Raw genomic sequence first — 21379 nt, 5'->3', positions numbered from 1 at the left:
CCGGTCAACCTAATATGTATGTTTTCAGAAAGTGGGAGAGAGCTGAGGTACGTGGAGAGAACCCACACATGCACATGCAGAACATGCAAACTCCACACAGAAAGCCCCCAGCTGAGATATGAACCGAGAACCTACTTGCTGTTAGGTGACAATTCTAGCCACCACACTACTGTGCAGCCCAGTTTGAGTAATTTGAATCCTTAATCCTATTAACAGGGAGTGAATAGTAAGTCAGATAATGCTCTGATTGAGAAAGCAAGTGTATGTTTTTGTTGGGGTAGAGGAAACCCCTGTGATTACTCTGCTTAGACTTCTGCCAAGAGACAGGAACTTTGAGAAGTCCCTTGCTCCAAAACTCTAGCCCCACTGATAAACAAGAGCCCTGTCAAGTGGAAGGTAAATACAGCACTTAAGGATTCTCCTCTCATTCCGTGGTCACTCTTACACTTTAATTAAAGCCCAGAGAGAGAACAAGAGAGAGCGATAGCCCTGCAATGAGCTGATGCTATCAGGGGGTCACACAGGTAAAACCAGTAGGAGATGAGCTAGAGATCTGGCCTCAGACCAGTGCATGTATGTATGTAAATCACACAAACATCCCGTTGTTGGCATACACTACATTTTTAAGTGTGTGCACACAAATGCACACACTAAGTATTTTGTGTGTGTTTGAGTGGCCTTACGTTGCTCTACCAGCTAAGCAGCTGCAGCAAGGCTGCTATCAGATATTTATAAGCGGCTCATGAATATGGATGGGCAGCAAGATGGGACTGATGTTTGTCCTCTAAGAGGGGATGAAAGGAGAATGTGCTCCCTTCCCTGAGAGATCAAGTCCGGGCTGCTCACAGAGCTGGAGTGGGAGCTCTGAATTGGGAGTTAGACAAGGATCGGGGTGGGTGCCGGTGGTTCAGCACATGTTAAAATTTAAAGAAATGTGATTTGGATACTCAAGGCAAAGCATTTCCCTCATGGTTATCTAAATCAAAAACTTAAATATTAACCCTGCTGTTAGAGTCACTGAGATTATTTTTTGTCTACCTCCCACATTCTCTACAGATGTTTAGAACAATTAGAACAATACAAAATAATACCTTGTATACCAAGCTTTAACTACTGTTAGTGCTAGTTCATCAATGTCAGGTCTTTCAACCCTTATGCTCAATATTTAGCTCTCACCACATTTCTTCTATCTTTTAGTTTTTACCCAGACCTTTCCTCTGTCTCTTTCTATATGGATATCAGGTCTCCTGACTGACTTCTTTTGAATCTATCCTATTGATCTGTTGATCTTGATTCTGTTTATTGGTTGAATCCTCTGCCTGTTGATTCCTTAGCCAATAAAGTAATGAGCCTAAATCAAACATGTGCCTTCCACTATTTCTGATCACAGTCACATCTTCTTGGCCAAATTGTATTCAAGAATACTTTTCTAAGTTGTGTCTAGGTCACTGCCACTGTGAAAATGAATGTTCAGTAAAAGCAGTCATTCTGACTCCAAGTACCAACATTTGGTCATGCATAACTGACTAGAGTTTACAGAAGAGGTCGTTACATTGAGAGACGGGATCAGAGGATGCCGAGTTTAGGGGCAAGCAGCAGAACTGTAGTACAATGTACCTTTCAATGCTAATCACTGAGTCATCTATCAGAGTTAATACATGGGCGCTAAGCAACCTGTACATGCATTAGACCTCACCAATTATCATAATGGGTTGTTTTTTTAATATGTTTAATAGGCTGGCACGACCTTCCCCATTCACTGAGCAGGTACGTGAACCCAGCTGATGGGAAATGGACATATTTAGAGACTGAATGACCATTAGGGACTTTTAGCAGTTATGGGTCCATAGTTATACATGTGAATAAGGAAAGGCTAGATGGAAGGACAGATGAATAGATGACAAACAGGAACATTTGTGGGCAAAAGTCAATAAAATGAAGCTAGAGGAAAGGCAGAAAAGGGTGATCTATGCAGGAGAGAATGGATTTTATTGTTAGTTTGCTTATCTGGATTTGTAACACAAAATGGCTGTTTTCTGGGGCAGCATTTGATCATGCAGCCTTCTTCGCATCTGATTGTGCTGGTGTAGGAGTAGCCTGTGGGCACCACAGGGAAGTACGTCAATGTGGGTGCAATGCGGTACCAGGAGGGCGGTTGGGTAGAGAAGGGGCAGAATCTGAAAAATGTGCCTCTGCAAAACCCTCGGGGGGGTTAACATTTTGGTTTTCTCTGAGCCTTTGTGGTAGTGGACAAATGATCCCAGGAGTCGGACAATAATGTTTTTTATGGGACTCTAAATGTTGAGCTCAACAAGGTCATTGTGGGAGTGTAATGGCCAGCACGTGGCCAGGCTTGAACTCCAGCAGCTTTGCAGTTGGTCTGGGGGCCAAAGGGGAGGAGAGGAGGTGGGAGGAAAGCAGGGACTCACCCCTCGGGTTTCTCTGACAAGCCCTCACTTTGTTCTTATGAGAGACAAGAGCCACTCAGAACAGAAAGTACCTAGATGGACACACTGTGCCAGGCCTGACTATACTCGGTCTTGTAAACTGGACCAGAGAGATAATGTTTCCCTGTTGCTAATCTGTTCCTGGATGCCCACGCCCTGGCATCTAGTGAACAATAACCCCTTCCTGCTTCAAACAAGAATCCTTTTCTCAGACCTTCTTGTCAGATTTTTACTGTGTATCTCTCCTCTGTGTGATGTATCTGTTTATCAGTCAGGATAAAGGACTTCACTGTAGTCTGGCTGTACACTTTGCAGTAATATAAGGGAGCTTTGTGCACCTCGACTGTAACTAAGGTGTTGATACATCATGTTTAAGACCTGAACTCTTAATTTGCTATTGGAGAGGTTTAAGATCAAGTTTCAAGTAAATACTAATCCAATAATACTATTTGCTTACTCAAACTGAACTGCTTTTCAGTCATGATTTCTGGCACATGCTCTTACTGGTCACAATCTAGACACATGTAACTTTCTGATGAAAGATAAAAGAATAATATGGGAATGAGAACAGCTTTACTGTAAATTTGGCTGTATTGATATACTCTTATGCTTTAGTGTTTTTACAAAAAGTATGTGGAGCATGTGTGGAGTGCCTAAGTGCATTTGAATCTCGTTGAGTGTATGCATGCAGGAGTGATTTAAAGCTTTTCTGGTTTTACAGAAAGATGCAAGTTATCCCTTGTGGTTATTCATTGTTGTTACCGGCTTCACCTTCAGTGTACTAAGCAAGAAGCAGTGCCGAGGCCAGTTTGAGTCTAACTTGAATTTTATAACTACAGCATCATCAGACGAAATCACTGTTCAAGCAACTTAAAGACATTTGTGAAGTGAATTCAGCAATACTGAACTATAATACTTGAGTTTTTGGTGAAGATGTTCTGTTGTTGGACATATTTCATTTAATAAAGCGATTTTCCTCTAGTTCATGTATAGTAGGCCAACTGAGAGTAATCCAATTAACTGGTCAAGTAAAGCTTTAACTCTAACTCAGCTTAGCTGTGCATATAAATGTGCTGACAATAGTACATGTTCTCATTACACTTATAGCCAAATGACAGCCAGTATAATGTTTGCTGAAAGGAAATAAGTGAGTATTTGCAAACAAGATTGTAGAAAAAGCCAAATTTCAGAATTTTGGCATGGCGGGACTGAATGAGGCATGACTCTTTTCATGTCATCAGTGAGACCTTTTATTTGTTACTGTTTGTATTGATTCTGTTTGAATACCTTTGCACTTTTTGTCCTTGGTTTTTGTCTTGGGTTTTGGTTAAGCTCCAAAACTACTTACTGTTTGGGTTAAAATACATTGAAAGTTGCAAGGCAACCTTCCATCTACAGAAAGTTTGTCTCTCATTCTCTGGGTTACCGGGCTACTGATTCTCATCAATATTAATACAATCTAGGGGGTATCATTCTTTTTTCTTTTGGTGAGATAAGACTGCTTTGGACAAAAGTGTATGAGTCATACATCATCTGTGCTTTCACTCATTTCACAATCCTGAAAGAGGGTTTTTCAGGATATTTAAGCTTTTCTACATTTACATTTCAGACTCCTCTTAAAATAGATCCCTTTTTCACACCAATCCATGCAAATTTTTCACAATGACAAAGCAAAAAAGGGTCTTTGGAGTGTTTTGTAAAATTATGAAAGAAATCAAAATGAATAATCCTGTTACGTAAGAAATTCAGACTCTTCGTGTAGTATCTTTGGCAGCAATGATAACATAACTTCTTGAGAGCTTGGCATACTTATTATGTGTACGTTTCTTCCATTATTCTTGGCAGAAGTGTTCAAGCTGTGCCAGGTTGTACAGGGATCATCAAAAGCTTCTTCTAAGATCAAGGGTCTCTCCATTTACCCAGTTTTCCCATTCAGACTGGTGTTTTCTTGGCAGTATGCTTCATTTTGTCTTTTTGACAGGTAAACCCTTCCCACAGCCTGAGATCCTGAGGATTCTGGAAAATCCTACATCCCTCTGCACTTTTCTGCATCCATGTTCTCCTCTATCCTGAGTGGTCTGATAGTCCTTTTTACAGAAATGCATCCCCACAGAATGATGTTGTCTTTTTCATCATTGAGGTGATGCTGTATTTCTGACTGTATGTCTGGCTGGGTGGGCATTGTAGCTCAATTGTTCAATCTTTGTTTTAACAGAGGATTTTACTTTTCATGGTATGAGAGTCATTTGGATTTCTTTAGGCAAATTCCAAGCAGACTTCTATGTCCCTTGCAGTGACAAATAGTTTGTTGGACCACCTTAAGACCTGTGGAGTGTTACTGTGATAATAGCTATAAGGTAAGAATCTCCCATCTTCATTAATAATGACAATAATAACTATTTTGTTTGTTAGTTTCCTGTCTGGTGAAGGCCTCATCTAGGAAGTCTGTAGGACTAGACGCTAGAAGAAGAGGGATGCGTCAGAGTTCAGTGGTGCAACATAAGTATGAATTCTCACATAATTTTTATTTTATTTTATTTTACTTTAAAATAATCTAAGAACTGGATTAGTATGAAATATCAGTATATGTAGAGAAAGCAAATATAGAGAAAACTGATGGCAAGAAACATTTTCTTTCCTTTGAAAAATTGCGTTTTCAACCTACATAGAGACTTTCACCTTCTGTCTTTTATCAAAGGATAGCAAGTCCCTTTACAGCTGAAAAATATTAATTTGTTACAGCAAATACAAAGATCTACACAGCCTCAGAGTCACAACATGTGTCTGACCATGCATCAGCTTCCAAGATTGGCTGAACAGCTGTTTAATAGGACAGAGCTCGAGGAGGCAGCCTCTTCTTGTCTTTCCTTTGTCTCATAGTCCTGATAGTCACGTGGTAAATAGATGAACCCATAGTGTGTCTGTGTTCTTCCGAGGCCCTTGCTTCATGGTCCCCTGAGTAAAGCCGTATGTCTGCTGTTAAGAAGGGCTGAGACACCAGACAGCTAATCAATAGATCAATCATAACATTTCCACTTCAAATCAATTACTCTGTGACTTGCTATCCATCTTTGTGCTGTGGTTTTAATAGACTGCTCATTATTCTTTTAGAATTACTTCCGAAATTTTGTGTATTATTAAGGAGTAATTACTTAGATTTTCCCCTTTTCTCTCTTATTCTTATGTATACATACATAGTTGTTTGGATAATATCTTCTTTTTTTTGTGCGCATTTGACACCATGACACTATAAACACAATGAAAAATTCAACTACATTTTCAGAAAGGGAATGATTAAAAGTAAAAGAAGAAAGAGTGACAGTGACAGAGAGAAAAAGTAATAAAGAGGTCATTGTTCCCAATCTGCATGCATGAGCTTTTCTTTCGACCATGTTGAATTCCAACCATTCAGATGACTGAAGTGCGTAGGACAGGCCTCCAACGCGTTTCCCCGTCACCATCACAACAGTTGCCATTCATGAGGCTCCACTAGCTGTTGGGACATCTGCACCACAACTCTTGTCACCTCAGCCTCTCTTCCCTGCTGCACACTGCCCCGCTGAAACAAACACACACACATACGCTGTTGCACGTATGCGCACACGCACTGAACTTCTCCAGCTAAATGCCAGCAGAGAGAAAATCAGAAGGGCATCAGAGATGGCTGTTGTCTGCATACGCCTATGTGTGGTTTGTGTGAATGGGACCCGAGGGGGGGAAGGTCTCTGATACAACAGGGTGCCCGCGGGGGTGGCACATAGCTTTACCCGCTCGGGTGTGTCACAATGCTTGGAGGGTTGGGCGGGTGACAAACCCAAGATTTCGCATTCCGCACAGACTTGTTGCACCACAGTGACGTGGGTGGGCCAGGTGACCTTTGAGCCTATGGATCTTTCTATATGTGACCATTGTGCTTGTATCAATTTCAAACAAACACACAGTATGGATCTCACTGGGTTCCTATACAAAGCTTAGTGTTCAGGCTCAATACCAAGCCATCTGGACACAACTGACGTTATAAGTTGTTGATTTTGGCTGTTTGTTTTCAGTTTGAAAAGTAATAAATCAACAAGTCAATCATCCACGATGTGCAGTTGTTGCTAGCTTGTAGACTTAAAATCACTCAACTATGTCCCAATAATGAAAAAAGCCATAAACTTCCCATTCATGATATTCCTATGCTGGCTCTGCGCCTGGTATTTCACACCATTGAGTTCTGGGTGTCAACACAGAGGTTTGTTGGATAAACATCCAACGCTGAGTAGGAGCAGGAAGCATCACTGTTATTGTTACTGCTTAATGCCATGCACCACCATTGTTGTTTTGCTGCAATCAACACATACATATGTAATAAAGCTGAGAGGCAGTGGGACAATACAAGCCATTGTAACGGCTCCAACTCAGATCAGCACAAAGACCCCCACCAGTCTGGATCGAAGCTGACACTAGCTTTGCGTAACTGTTTTCCAGTGCGGGAAATAACTTGTTTCCTTGTTGAGAGTTCAGAATAACGTCCCTTATGGGAGTTACCTAGCATTTTTCATGGTCTTATTGTTTTAGAGCCATCTGTTGAGCATGTTGGCATTTTTTGTGAATGATAAGGGTTGATAGATGTTGATGAGAGTTCAATGGAGGTAAAGACCAGATGTGACAGAACATTTTGGACTTAGTGAAACACGTGCTGCTTTGGTGTCTCTTGTGTGTACATGTGTGCACTTCTAAGGGCAGACATCGATGGCGGTGTCAGGGGTGAGTGATAACCGTGGTCTTTTCAACACTGCAGGGCGAGTCAGATGGATGTGATGGATGGTTAGCAGTCTGGGCCCCGCCTTTCTCCTGTCTGGAGATCTGAGCTGAACAGCTGGGCTGCTGGGGGTTAACACGGCTGGTTTTGTTAGACAAAGGTTGCCTGCTCTCGAAAAATGAAAACTTAGACAATGGTTCTTCCTCAGCTAAACTATTGTATATTAAAAAGAGAAATCCCTATTTGCCGAACCAGTTGAATGTTCTTTGGCAGAAATTCAGAATTTAACCCATTTTTCTCATTTTTTTAGCTTTATTTTGATTTTGCTCCGACTTAGAACCTTTAACCTACAAAATATCTAATACATTTGTAATCATCTCCAAAAAAGTTGTGGTGCTTTGTGAAGCAGACAGCGATGATTTGAAAATGATCTTCTTTTAATGTTCATTTTCATTTTGAAGTTGATGCCAGGAACACATTTGGGTATAGAAACTTCTTCCAGAGTCGTCTGGAGATGCTCAGTCTTTGAAAAGTGAAGATGATGAGGGTTTCACCACTCTGTAAAAGACCGTTTCATTCAATAGTTTAAGAATACATGTTTGAATTTAAGTAAAACTGTTTAAATAAAGAGAGAAGGGTTGTGTGTTTGAGTCGTGGGAATCACTTCTGAAAACAATAGAGAATGTGAACATACATCATACTGTGTTACATATTGGGCTGGAAAGCCAACTTATCTTTGCTACTGTTGTAACCTGGTTAGCTTTTGTTTAGTTTGGGAAAAAAGGGTCAAAATGGTTATATTTGGTTGAGAAAGGAAAATAGAGAGAAAAGGGATCTTATCACAAGAGGCTGAATCACACTTCCAAGGAAAGAGATAAACAAAACAGAGCCATATGCTGAACTGGTTTACAAAAACCCACATCCACTGTAAACTCCTATTCTGTTTTGAATGGACAGACTTTGCATCAATGCAAAAGTTTTCAAATCCTCATGCACTCAACACAGTTTTGCAGTGTAAATTAAAATGTAAATGTTGTTGCTAGCATTCAGTCCAAAATTAGCTTAAAAAACAATTTTTCAACCCTTTGTATGTTGAATTTGCACCATGTTCAATTAAATTTAGGGTTTAAATGTAAATCTGTGGATTATATTTTTATTCACATTTACACAGCATACCAACTTTTTTAGGGATGTGATTGCATTTGATTGAGAATAAAGAGGGCATTTTGTTACAGTTATTGTTGAATTTGCAGATTGTACTTAGGGTCTTTGCTTTGCTACAAGACCAAGGAAGCTTCCTTACTGCATGTCTGATATAAGCTTCACATTGGAAAAAACTAATTTACTCTTATTAATGAGAATAATATACTTATTCTCACTACTTTTCTTTTCACTCCTTTAATTTTCTGTCTTCTCTAATTTTCCTTTTTAAGTTGTCCCTCATCCTTTTCACCATTATCAATCTTTTTCTTTTCATCCCTAAATGTTATTTTTCTTCCTGTCCATATCTCTACCCTCATCCCACATTTCTCAGTCCTCTTCTTCTTGGTCAATAGATATCTTTAATTTTTTCGTCCTACACTATCGTACACGCTGCATCATACACATACACCACAAACCATGTTCTGTTTGTACACAAAATACGTATAGATCTAGTTTTCTAGAAGAGTTGATCAGATGCAGTCATTCTTTTCTGATGGATGCTGGCTCACTATGACCAGGCCTGCATTTCCCTGCTGTATCTAAAGGCTCTGTGGACTCTGTGCACAGGCAGGCTTAAAGAGAGGCAGACAGCAACCAACACCCCAGAGAGAAGCTACAGTAACCTGCCTTGTGTCTTTTCTCTATCTTCAAACACGGGGTAGACAGAGTGAGGGAGAGGGAGAGAGAAGCAACAAAGGCTTGTGTGAAAGACCACAAGGCCTTCACACACCCAGGCTCACTAATTGACGGCTGCAGGGAGTGGGAGTTAGAAAGGAGGTATAAGAAAGCCACCAGACCTTGCTTACGCTGTGCACATATACATTCAAATGTCCATACAGAAAAAATAACACACAAAAGCAAACATATGCACACAGCACAAACTTTCACATCATCACTCTCCATCATTCACTTTCCTCACGCTGCCACTCCTGCCGTCCTTTTGCCATGTATTCATACCTCAGAAAACAACTTAAACTTTGTTTAATCTTATCTGCATGTGGACTCATGTGGGAACAAGTAGAAAAAGACCCAATTTGCTGCTTTGTCACTGGTTTAATTATAGCAAACTGATGGCCTTTAGGACACTATTTAATTGCTTTGACCATGTGCACCAAAGAGGTGCCATGCCAATTAATCTCTTTGGTGGCAGAGTGTCCTGTCCCACGCCTGCACCCCCTGTCAGGGGCATCCCACAGGGAAGAAGTGGGTGGAGAAGTACATGTGGAGCCCTCTACCAACAGTGGGTACCAAATCCATACTCTCTGCTCCAAGTCCCACCATCCCTCTTTTAACATCTGACTGATGTAAATATAAAATCCTTGAGACAAGTCTGTAATTAGAAATAGATGAAGCAAAAACGTATAAAGATGTTATATGTAAATACAAGTAGCATTGCCTTCAGGTTAGAGCAAGTCCCTTACCTTAAGTATTTATGTACAATACAGAATTACAGTCCATCTGCTTCAAGTAGGAAAAGTAAAAGCCTCTGTTGTTATATTTTTACATGTTAAAATATTACATTATCATCATTGTATTAACTTGTAGATGGTGGTTCAGTTTATTTCTTTTATACTTTACATGATATATATAATTTTTAGGCCCTGTGATGAACTGGTGACCTGTCCAGGGTGTACCTCGCCTCTCGCCCAATGACTGCTGGGATAGGTTCCAGTCCGTCCATGACCCGACCGAAGGGTTAAGCAGGCATAGAAAATGGATGGATGGATATAACTTTTGCAAATTAATCTCAAATTTTGATTGCATGAAATGTGTTTTTGTATTTTGTATGAAATGCAAATACTAGCAAAACATGGAAAACACTCAACTAAAAGTATCAGAAACTGCACCATAGCATAATCTGTGCAAATGCATTTTGTTACAATTTGCCACTGATTATGAACACAAAAAAATTGATGAAATCTATCTGCCATAGATTCAGTGTGATTGTTTGGATTGGAAATGAGAGATAGATTTCCTTACCTCTTACTTTGCCTGCTTACCCCAAGGTCCCAAGTCTTTACCCCAATAAAGGATCTGTCATGTCAACCCATCAGGTTCTCATTGTGACCAAAGAGGAAAACCTTACCCTATCTGGCCACTGCAGTGAGAGCAGCAGGTGAATGGAGAGACAGACAGACATGCAGAAAAGGAGCCAGATTAGAAGGGAAACAACCTAGGTATTTGCTTTGTTACATGTGGATAAAAAGGAGCAGGGAGTTTGCAAGAAAGAAGTGAAGTGAAGAAGAGGGGTGCTGTAGCATCTGGATGATGTGCAGTTGTGTACAAAGACAAAGAGGCGCCTCCAGCCCAGGAGGAGGTAAAGGAGAGTTTGTAAGAGACACAGAGAGACAAAGAGATACACACTGACACTAGTTCACATTGGTGTAAATGACTCTGTAAACTTCCCTAAAATCTTACCTACAGGTAAAACTTTGCTCATCGTTCATTCAGTTTGCAGCAACAAGGTAGAAATTAGGATCCAGCATGAATAAAGAAGAACTGTCATGTACAGGAAAAGAGATCATTGTGAAGACAGGGCAGGACCAGGACTGACCTTTTGTCTTACTTAAAAATCAAAAGGGTGGCACTTCTGGCTCCATGGGGGAATGGAGGTGGGCTGACTGGAGAAGCCAGGGCTGACGGGGGTTGTTGGAGTACTAATCCATGGGACCATGGATGACCCTTGACCCACGGGGGCATGGGGTTGAGCTCCGCTGAAATATTCTTCTGGAAGTCCAGCCTTCCCTCTGTGCTTCAGGCAGGCCAAACCTCCCAAATCTTCCTCTAAGTAATGATTTATTGGGCAACGTGCGATCGACACTCACTTAGCCCTGGGGATGAGCCTAAATGGTAGTTTTGACACCACTGAGAGACGAGGTTAAAGGTGATCAATAACAAGCCGCTGAAGGAGGAAAGACAGAGGGACAGACAGAGTGAGGAGGAGAACAGGAGGCGGAGGGAGCAGCTCTTTTTAATTGGCCTCTGCTCATTACTCAAGTCTTTGAACACTCGCCTCTTTTGTGCCTGTCTCCGCCTTCATCTTCAGGTCACATATATGTTGGTTTTTTTTGTTAAATGCTACTCTAAATGTGATGCTTATCAGTGACTATCCTAAACTCTTAAGTTGGAGAAGGAGGATAAAACATTTTCTTTAATGTAATTCTTAAGTCCTACTTTTATTCAAATATATTATTATGTCAGAAAAACTAGATGACGATGGCTCCTGCAAACTTACGTGTTCTGGCTTTTACTTCTTTCATTCTGTTGTTAGTCTTAACCTTCATCATACTACCATTTAACTGACTTAGCTGCAAGTGTTCTGATACTGCTATAGCTTCTATCCAGTGGTGGCCCAAATTTCCATCATTAACAGATCTTGGGTATGTGCTTGCATATTCACATTATATGTTTACTCACACCCCTTCCCCTGTGTGTTATCCCCATCTCTGCATGTCAAAGTCTAAAGTGCCTGTATGCAAGTTTCTCTGGTGTATCCTCTCTGAGCTTGTAGTGAGGGGAGGGTATAAGTGTGTGAGCCCCCTCTACTTCCATTACACACACACACATCAGCAGTCGTGGAGTATCTCTCAGAAGTGAGCTGATTAGGCCTAAGACTGGGGACTGCTTTGCCTAATCATATCGCTGCATCCAAATCATCTGTGTACATTTCTAATTACATGGTGGCATGCGGTGTCCTTGAGCACAGTGGCAGGCCTCCATTTCATCTCTGCGCTGTGTCTATCCCCGCCCACTTGCCTCATTTCTTCCCTTCTCCCAAATACTTGTTTATTTATTTCCACCAACCTTATCTTTGTTGTTGTTCTGGTCGACTCTGGGCTGAGCAACAGTCCTCGTTTGCCCACCGATCTACGTAGTTTAAATTCAGCTTTGCAGGGCACAGCTGACTGTCTGGGGCAGAGGAATCATCTCTGATAATCTGTTCATTGCCCAACTCCAATTTGCAGGAGTTCACAATATAACATCATGCATATCAGAAAGCATTGGTGATCGGCGAAGGACAACAAGAAAGGATATTGTTTAGCTTTGGATTATAGAGCTGGCATATAAAGTTGAGCAAATATGGAGCTTCTTAATTTAGATTTTTTTTCCGCTAACCTCTCTTAGATTGTCCTTATGTCTTCTTAATAGGACAGAGCTGCTCAGATTTGCAGAAAGATGATCATTCAACTGCTGTCTCTAAACATTTCTGAAAAGATATGTTTTTCTTTCTTTTTGAATACATTTGATTGGAGGAAGGCCCTGAGCATCTCTGTGTGCTCTGGGGTTAGATGACCTTCCCTTTTTTTTTTTTTACTGGTGTGTGTCTCTTCTCTGCAAGGCCGTGGCTTTTCTTCTCTTCCGCATTAAACCTTGATATTGACGTCAAGAGGCGTTGCAATGCCTTTGACAAAAGACTGACTTGAAGGCAAAGAGTAGGGACAACCTTTATCATGTGACTTTCATGTCCTTTTAGGCACAACAATTAACTTTGCAACCTTGTGCAGTAGTCTTAAAGGCCTCCTGTACTGTGTGACTACACGTGTCACAAGGTCTTTAAAAAAGCTGCTTCTGAAAAACGTTGTTAGAATGGCTTGTTTGGTTTGTGAATTTGACCAAAACCTTTCCTTCCTATAAATATGAAAGCTGTTTGTGCCTTGCCTTTCCTGCTGTGTTTTATTCAGCTACTAAAGTTGTCACAGCCATTGTTTAATACCAACAAGCTCACTGAATCAGTAGTAATTGCTTTCACTGAATGTCTCTTAAATATGGCTTTTTTTCTCATTGTAGACCACCAACAGTAACATCTATGTGCAGTTGCCTTAAGGCAAGTTCCTGAGATATTAGTTCTCTACTCTCAGAACTGTTAGTCACACTGACAGACACCTGAGGCGATATAAAATGTCCCTCAAAGACATGAAAGAGGGAGACGGGCTACTTCTCTTCTTCAAAACCTCAGAGTGCGGAGCAAAGAGATACAGTGGGGAGGGAAGAGTCACTTTCTAAAGCTGCACTTATACCCCTTCGCATATGGGGGCTATACCTCGGAGTCGACATGAAGGGGGAACCCATATAGCTACAAGGTCCAGTATCATAAATAACACAAGACTTCTCCTCTCCCTTCCCCGTCTCCTTCACTGCACTGCCGGAGTGTTTCATATGGTAACTAGGTGTTCACTGTGTGGCCATATTGTTGCCCATCTTTCAAGTGGCTCAGAGGAGGAAACCTTGAGGTAGAAGAAGAGAAGGAATTTTTGATGAAAAAATGCATTATTCTGTTCTTTTTCCAATCTCCAACCCCCCTTTACTGCCACTCACCACGGGAGAGGACTATTTATTACATAAACGGTAAGAAGAGGAGAGGGGAACTCGGCAGGAGGAAGAGGCAGTATAGAGAGAGGAAGCTACTGGCTCTTTCACCTGTTGGATTATTGAGGAGTGATTGAATAATTAAAAAAGGCTTTCCAACTACAATAACTTAATAGGTCTGAAGTTGTACACATTAATAAGTTCCTTGTTTGGGGTGTAGGACCTCCTTATTACTTTTACAGATAAAGTCGCACAAAAATACAAGTTAGTCTTAGGAAGGATGCATGACAACCACATGATTTTCTCAGCCGGATAAGCTTGAACTTGTACTTTGAATGGCTTATTACCAGTCTATAAAGTAGTGATAAATCATGTATTGAAAATCACAGCACTTCTGTAAAATAAACCCTTTTAAATATGTTCAAATAGAAAACGGTCCCCAGAACTACAGTATGCTGGATCAGAAAGTAGCATGACTCCAGGATCGTCCCCCCATCTTTACATGAAGATGATCTGGAATCCTAAAAATCCCAACCAAGTACATTATTCAGCCACTCCTATTATATCCATAATTGCCAGCATTGTAGCGGTGTTTGTAATGTCATTAATAACAGGCGTTGGCGTATAATATGCTTAATGTTATTTATCTGTTGGCAGATAGCTTGATGCTGCTAATCCTCATTCATTTGCTGTGGATCAATGCAAATCCGCTAGCGTGAGTGAAATCCCCTCCCCCTCCCAGAGCCGATGGTTCCTAATGTATTTTCCCACCATTAACCAGCTATAATCCCTGCTAATCATCACTAATCCACATCTTCTGTGTGTGACGATACTTCCCTGATGAAGTAGGAATTGGTGTCTGCTGAGGCTGGAGCTCCTCGGGAAGAGCAGCCGAGGGCCCACTCAGTGCAGAAGAGCAAACTGCTGAGAGGAGAGAATGAACTTGGGGGTTAAATTGTTGCGTTTCGCTGTTTTGTGATGAGTTCTCCTCATGTATTATTGATTTAACAGCATAATGGAGGTTGTGTCCCACTATACGGAGCAGAATAAAAATTGCATATCACCAGAAAATAACAGTTGGCTTGAGTCACCACAGTGTCTCGTCTGGTTAACTGTGGACTCTTTCTATTTCACCATCTATGTCCATTCTTTGTGACCTGCAATGCATTTCTGCTGGTCACTAGAAGCTCAGAGAGATTTGAGAGTCTGTCCTCATACTGCAGTGACTGATGCTTAATTTCCAAGAGTCACTTTCAAACTTAACAATTCATGTGTAAAGAAATAATCAAAGACAGAAGATTTGTTGTTAGTAAAGTGGCACATGGCTGCTTATGAACATTCACACAAGTCCATCATTTCGTACACCAAGGCTCAAGAGTGTTTATTATTATTGTTTTAGTTCACAAAAAATGAATACAATGGACAAACTCAAAGTCAAACTAAGTTGACATTATGTTGCCGCTGATGATGCTATGATGTTCATTTTTAACTGTGAGGCAAGGCTATAATGTTGCAGTACCCCTAAATTGCCAGCAGGGAGCGCATGTGGTTCGCCGTTATCTGTCCACTGGTGTGTACCTCCATGTGGCCTCATCTCCCACAGTTTGACCACCTCAGACACCGCTGAAACACTTTTTACACTTGCACCACAGCGGTATAAAAGGCCAGTTGAGGCTTTACTGTTTGTCATTACTTAATGTTTGTTGTTTCCACGCATGACAAGGTTGCACAATTGATGCATATAAATTCATGTTGGAAATAAACCATAATTACGCGAACTGAAGATAAGTATTCGCGGGTACGAGGCTTCCTTGCATGGAAAGCTGGATGAACTGCTTAGAGATTATTAACAATTTAGTTTAAGTCCATTTAGAAAAAAAAAAATCACTTTCTCCACAAATCGAGAGCACCCTCCAACTTTGGGTGGCGTTTTCGGACTTGATCACGAATCTCTTTTACTTAAAAACCGGCCTCTGAAATATGAATGTCCAGTTATTTACAGATCTGATAGAACTTCATCTGATAATGTTATTATTTCTTAAGTGCACAGGAACGTTCATCAGAATTTCCATGTTGCAGTACACTTTCCTCTTTAAATTTCACGGTGATATTTAAAATCTACAAATTGAATTTTCCAAATTTGCTGTAGAGAAAAATTTGCGAATGAAGCCTGCAGTGTATTTCGCAATATGTTGTTTTCGTTTATTGTCTTCTTCTGAGCAAATTGAAATGCAGAAATGCTGCCGCTTTGGCCTGTGATTTAAACAAGAGGACAGAGAGGCCAAATAATGACACTCAATTCAATTTCTATCATTCAGAGGAAAACGGTAAAACAACTTAAGCATGTTACCTGATGTGAGTGGAGGCCCATCCTAACCGTATAAAACTGTAGAACCCCATTTCATGTTGATCCTATATGTATTTATATCTATCTACATTTGGAAAAGAGGCAGATTTTTGCCTGCAGGCACTTAAACTCAGATCAAAGATTCGTCACAGTTCGCTCTTTATTAATGTCTCAAACATGTCAAGTGATGGTTTCTATAAGGGAAATAGCTCAAACTCCAATTGCCTATTTTGGCCATTCAATTTGAAAAAAAAAACTCTTAAATTTTATAGTATATAATTATTCCACTAATAAGGAGGCAATAAAAAGACAGTGATTTCGTATTGATATTGCACAATTTAATACTGCGATTACACAAAGATGTGAACGTCACAGGCTGTGAAGTTAGCAGGGAATGCCTGAGGTAAAATACTGTTGTCAATTCCCCTTAACAGTACATGTACACAGCTGCTTTTATATGATCTCCTGTTACATAACGAATCGGTGCGTTTTAACAGGAACACTCGGTGGGCTCTCTGCTTCCCGGTGATCAGCACCATGAAGAGAATTGAACTTTATCACCAGATTTGTTTGCCTGGTGATGCTACAAAAGACAGCAACGAGGGACAAGTGGTTTGGATCTTAATGAAGACAAAAGACCATTTCTTGTATATATGTTTTATGTAAGTAATAAAATATTACTATAACATAAATATAAATGTGACTTTGCAGTCTACATTTAGCAATCAACATACAACCAATGTAGTAAACAAAAGGAAAAACATACTGAAATCCACTGCAACATAACCATTGACAGAGCTAAACAAAAAGCTCCAAACACTTTTAAGAAATAAATATATATATATAAATGGTCAGATTCATAAATGAAATCATATTAAAATATCTTCTTGGAATTAGTAAGTGTACAAAACTGCCCGGAAAGAAACAAAAACAAAACAATATCTCAGAACAAATACAAGTTTACATATTGGACATATTTACAAATCCTGGCAACATTTTCTCTAAAATCTTTTTTTTTATTATTTTTTTTTATTCTTATCATTATTTTTTCTTGAAAAAAAAAAGTTTCCCTCGTCTGTATTGAATAACACTGCTGTAGGCGTTTGGACTGGTCCAACATTGAGAAATGACACAACGCATAAGATTTTCAGATTTTTCCTTACAGGTCGGGAAAAAAATAAATATATCTAAAGTAAACCCCTTCATCGCTTATCCTTAAGCAACTATTATTTTCTTGCTCCGATTCCAGCGTTTTGATATAATACAATGAATCTGTGAGACAAAGGAAACGGTGTCTGAACCAGAATCAAACATTTTTAACACAGATGAACTCAAATCATGTACAGGCGTGATATTCCGACATGGGGCACTGAGTTACCTGAGTAATCATTACTTTTCATTTAACCAATCTCTCTTGAAATGTTTGGAATACAACAGATTATCAGGCAGTAAGCAGTGTGAGCTGACAGCGCTCAGTGGTGACAACAAGGAACGTGTAAACATGGGAGTTAGGCTTTTGTGTTCAAGCCTAATGAGATCAGCTACTCTCACAATTTTATTAACAGACATAAAATTGTAGTAATAATAATAACAATAATAATATTAAGGAAAGAATAAGTGCTCCATGCAAAGGAAATAATAATTTGAAAACAATCAACTCCCCCCAAAGGAAACAAGAAAATTCGTCTTTTAGAGTCTGGTGCTGTCTGCAAATTTCGACGTGGTCAGCTGCAAAGCTTTTCATATTTTAAGGCATGCAGTCAGAACTTAGACGTCCTGTTGCACTGGACTTTTTCTGAAATGTGTTTGACATTTTTATCAGTGTTTTTAGGGTGTCACAATTTCCATCACTTCACCACCATCCACTCTCACCAAGTAAACAGGAAAAATAAAAAAATACTAAAATTAGAGGCTGCTCAGATGAGTTACAGTACCTATAGCAAATAATGAAGGAAATCAAAGACACTCCGCAGAAAGAGAGACACTGAAGTTAAAGTATTTCCAAACCAAAACATCACACTTAATATATCAAAGAAAGTATACACTAATATTCAGAAATCTGGTTAATCAGTTTGAGCCCGAAAAAGCAAAAAATGTTCATTCAGTGTGTTCAGCTCCAGTGTTGATGTTTTTTTTTTTGTTGTTTTTTTTTTTTGGCAACCACCTCATTCTGGTGAGCGCCAACAGTTCATGTAACACCAAGAGGAGATGGGCTCAGTTGCCACTTTTCATCACGCTGCTCCCCATTTAGAGCAACCAAATTTGCTTTATATGCATGTCTCCTCCATATAATTTTGGTAAATAAAGATCTCTGTTTCACTTTAAATGCGCACAGAATCAATAAAGCGAATTTTTTTTTTTACGTTTTTCTTTTTTTTTTTCTTTCTTAACATGTTCCCTCCTGCCATCTATTTGTTGGATGATCTCCGAATACTAAAGGCAAAACTGATCTGTTCAACTTTTCCATGTCTCTTTTCCCTCAGGACAACAAAAGCCAAACTTAAATACAATAAACTCCGTAGTCCCTTTTCCTTTTCTATCCCCCCGCAGAAATACTCGGATTGTTCATGAAAACAGTCACTGCACAGGACTCTGTAGTGTGCGGTGTAGAGGAGGGGTCTCTGCTTGGGAATATACGTCCTCCATATTCGGGTGAGGGACCCCCACTGGTGTCATTCTTTTCTCTTTTTGTCTTCTGTTGCAAAACCAAACACGGACAACCTCTTTTTCCAACTGCAGAGTGCCGGCTAAAGTGCTGATTTCATGAGCAGATGGCTTTGGGCATTTTAAGAAATGATTTTCCAGCGCCCCTTTCACCCCCACTTCAATGGAGGTCCTCTTCTTTCGTTTCCTGCCCTGCGCAGCAATCTTGTCCAAATTGGTGGGACTGCCCGTGTTTGAGTCTGTCTCCTCCAGCCACTTGTTAAGGAGCGGCTTAAGTTTGCACATGTTCTTGAAGCTGAGCTGCAGCGCCTCAAACCTACAGATTGTGGTCTGAGAAAAGACGTTTCCATACAGGGTGCCCAAGGCCAAGCCCACGTCCGCCTGCGTAAAGCCCAGTTTGATCCGCCGCTGCTTGAACTGCTTGGCGAACTGCTCCAGGTCATCAGAGCTGGGCGCGTCCTCGTCCGAGTGGTCCTGGTGGTGGCTGAAAGCCTGTTGGGGCGACTCCATCTGGTTGTCATGACTGCCCGTGTCGTCGTGGAGTGGATCTCGCATGCCATGGTGCAGGGAACCGGGCTGGGGACTCAGCATTGCGTTGAGGTTTGTGTATCCAGGCTGGGAGTAGACAAGTGACTGGTGGCCGTTGGATGCTGGGGACAGCGGGGATAAGTGGTGTGTTGTGGCAGGCGCCCATGAGCCATGGTGCGCACTCTGCGTCTGCTGGTGCACCAGGTGAGATCTGTGGTGGAAGCCGCTGCTCAGGTCGTCCCTGGTCGCCTGCACGCTGGCTTTGTGCTCCTGTTGTCCGATGTGGGTGCCGCTGGACCAGTCGGTGTTGGAGGTGGGCAGCCACTGGTGGTGCGTCAGGCTCATCGGATGCCCCGTGTTGGTAGCCGCAAGCCCTTGTAAGTACTCGTGGTGCATCATTTTCTGTACCTCTCTGTAGGTCGTCCCCTGATGCATCCTATCCGAATCCGGATGCATGAGCGGGTTAGACGGTAAGGAGTTATTCCTCGGAATATACTGAGCTGTTGTCGCCATGGCTCCGACTTCCAAAACTGACGAGTACTTCGGAGGTCTCCAGGCTTTAGAGCCAAAACGCAACAACCTGCTCTGGGAGGTCTTTGGGAAGCGCGAAGACACGCCTCCCCTCCGCTTGTATTGGCTCCTCTCCGAGTCAAGCCCACTAGGGACACATTCAATAGGCGTAGGGTTTCAGAGCATGGTGCAGCGCATTTTTCGCACAAGATGGATAGAAGTCCGATCTTACATGTTAAAAAACATATGTTCTATTTATAAATGTCTCTTTGAATTTTAAACAGTACAGCTCTTGTTTCATGCACCTGCTCACAGATCCTGTCAATTTATTGCGTATAAGGGTTATAAATAAAAATATGTCTATATATATATATGTATATATATATTATTCAACTCTCCCAATAGCAGCGGGGTTTGATTAGGTTTCCCCAGGTCGAATCGGTTGTTTTGCAAATAACCACGTGGGGGAGTACGGAGATCTTTTTGAAGGTGTGCCCCCCCCCGTCTGCCACCGACTCACACATACGCACTTGCACACACACTCGTGCACCTTTATAATAGGTCACTGATGATTATAGCGCTCCTCATTTCAAATAGATTATAAGGCGCAGCAGCCACCCACACAACGATGGGCGTGTAAATAAGCCGATGTGATGTGTCTGTGAATGCTTCTGAAAATGTGTGACAAATCTGAGAGCATTTGCTCTATTTCAAAGCCTCCGCGTCTGTCATTTATTTGTATTGTCTCGGGTAATTTTCAATGTTGTATGATCTCATCATCACCACCCACTTAGTTATGATAGGCCAAGATGGGCTCTTAGGCTCCTTCTCCCCCTTGAACCTCCTCACCCTCTGCAGAGTGCAGGTGACACAGGTGACACGCACAGTTTATACACATTATTCTGTACCTTATTTTGAGTCCTGAAAGTTAAGTTATGGATTTTTACAAGGGAAGCTACCTGATAATTATTATCTATATTATAAAACAATCTAAATTCATTTCCATATGACACCATGCTCACTACAAGCTCTTTAAGTCGTTGTAGCTTTTCCCAAATTTAGAAATGTTGATTGAACAAAACAGGCAATATTTTTCCATGATTTACCTCTAGAAGCATTTTACTAAGCAGCAACTTGAAGAGAGAAACCTTGTGTTTCTTCCTCCTGGCTCCTTCCACACTACCTCTCCCGGTTGATCTGATTATTTTTCCCTTCACGTTTTGTCCCAATAGCAAATTACCAATTCTATGAATTGCAAAGCAGCCTCAGAGACGCTGAGGGGTAGAGAGAGGAGGTGGGGGGGATGCGAAGATTGAAAGGGATCTTTGCAAACACAATCACGTTCTTAAATGGAAATGCGGGGCTTTAAACAAATCTTACATCTCTCCCGTTCCATTCGCCTAAAACTCTGCAATCAGGCGCATGTCCCGCTCCTTCTAAAACTGGAGCTTTTTGGAAGGTTTTTCAGGCGCAACAGTCCCATTTTAATCATTTACCTGAAAGCAATGTTTTGCCTTTTTATCTCTGCCGCGTGTATGTTTGTTGTCATCCTCCCCATGCGACTATTCTCTTTCTATTTACAGGAGGATTCAACTCCACTCTTCACTTTAATCCGGGACTACATGACTA

The 21379-nt window shown here is 41.0% G+C and overlaps 2 protein-coding genes across 2 annotated transcripts in view; one reads left to right on the top strand and one right to left on the bottom strand.

The window, feature by feature from the left end:
* Positions 1 to 21379, top strand: part of stk40 (serine/threonine kinase 40) — a 412820-nt gene that overhangs the window by 321054 nt on the left and 70387 nt on the right. The window lies entirely within an intron of this gene.
* Positions 18341 to 19785, bottom strand: pou3f1 (POU class 3 homeobox 1). Its single transcript, XM_072393828.1, has one exon. It carries the CDS (start codon positions 19751 to 19753, stop codon positions 18626 to 18628), a length of 1128 nt encoding a protein of 375 aa, XP_072249929.1. The 5' UTR covers positions 19754 to 19785; the 3' UTR covers positions 18341 to 18625.

Source organism: Leuresthes tenuis, unplaced genomic scaffold (assembly GCF_036924035.1).
Source record: "Leuresthes tenuis unplaced genomic scaffold, fLeuTen1.0.hap1 SCAF_10, whole genome shotgun sequence".
Taxonomy (NCBI): domain Eukaryota; kingdom Metazoa; phylum Chordata; class Actinopteri; order Atheriniformes; family Atherinopsidae; genus Leuresthes; species Leuresthes tenuis.
The sequence above is the reverse complement of the archived record's forward strand: the minus strand, read 5'-3'. Positions and strand labels throughout refer to the sequence as shown.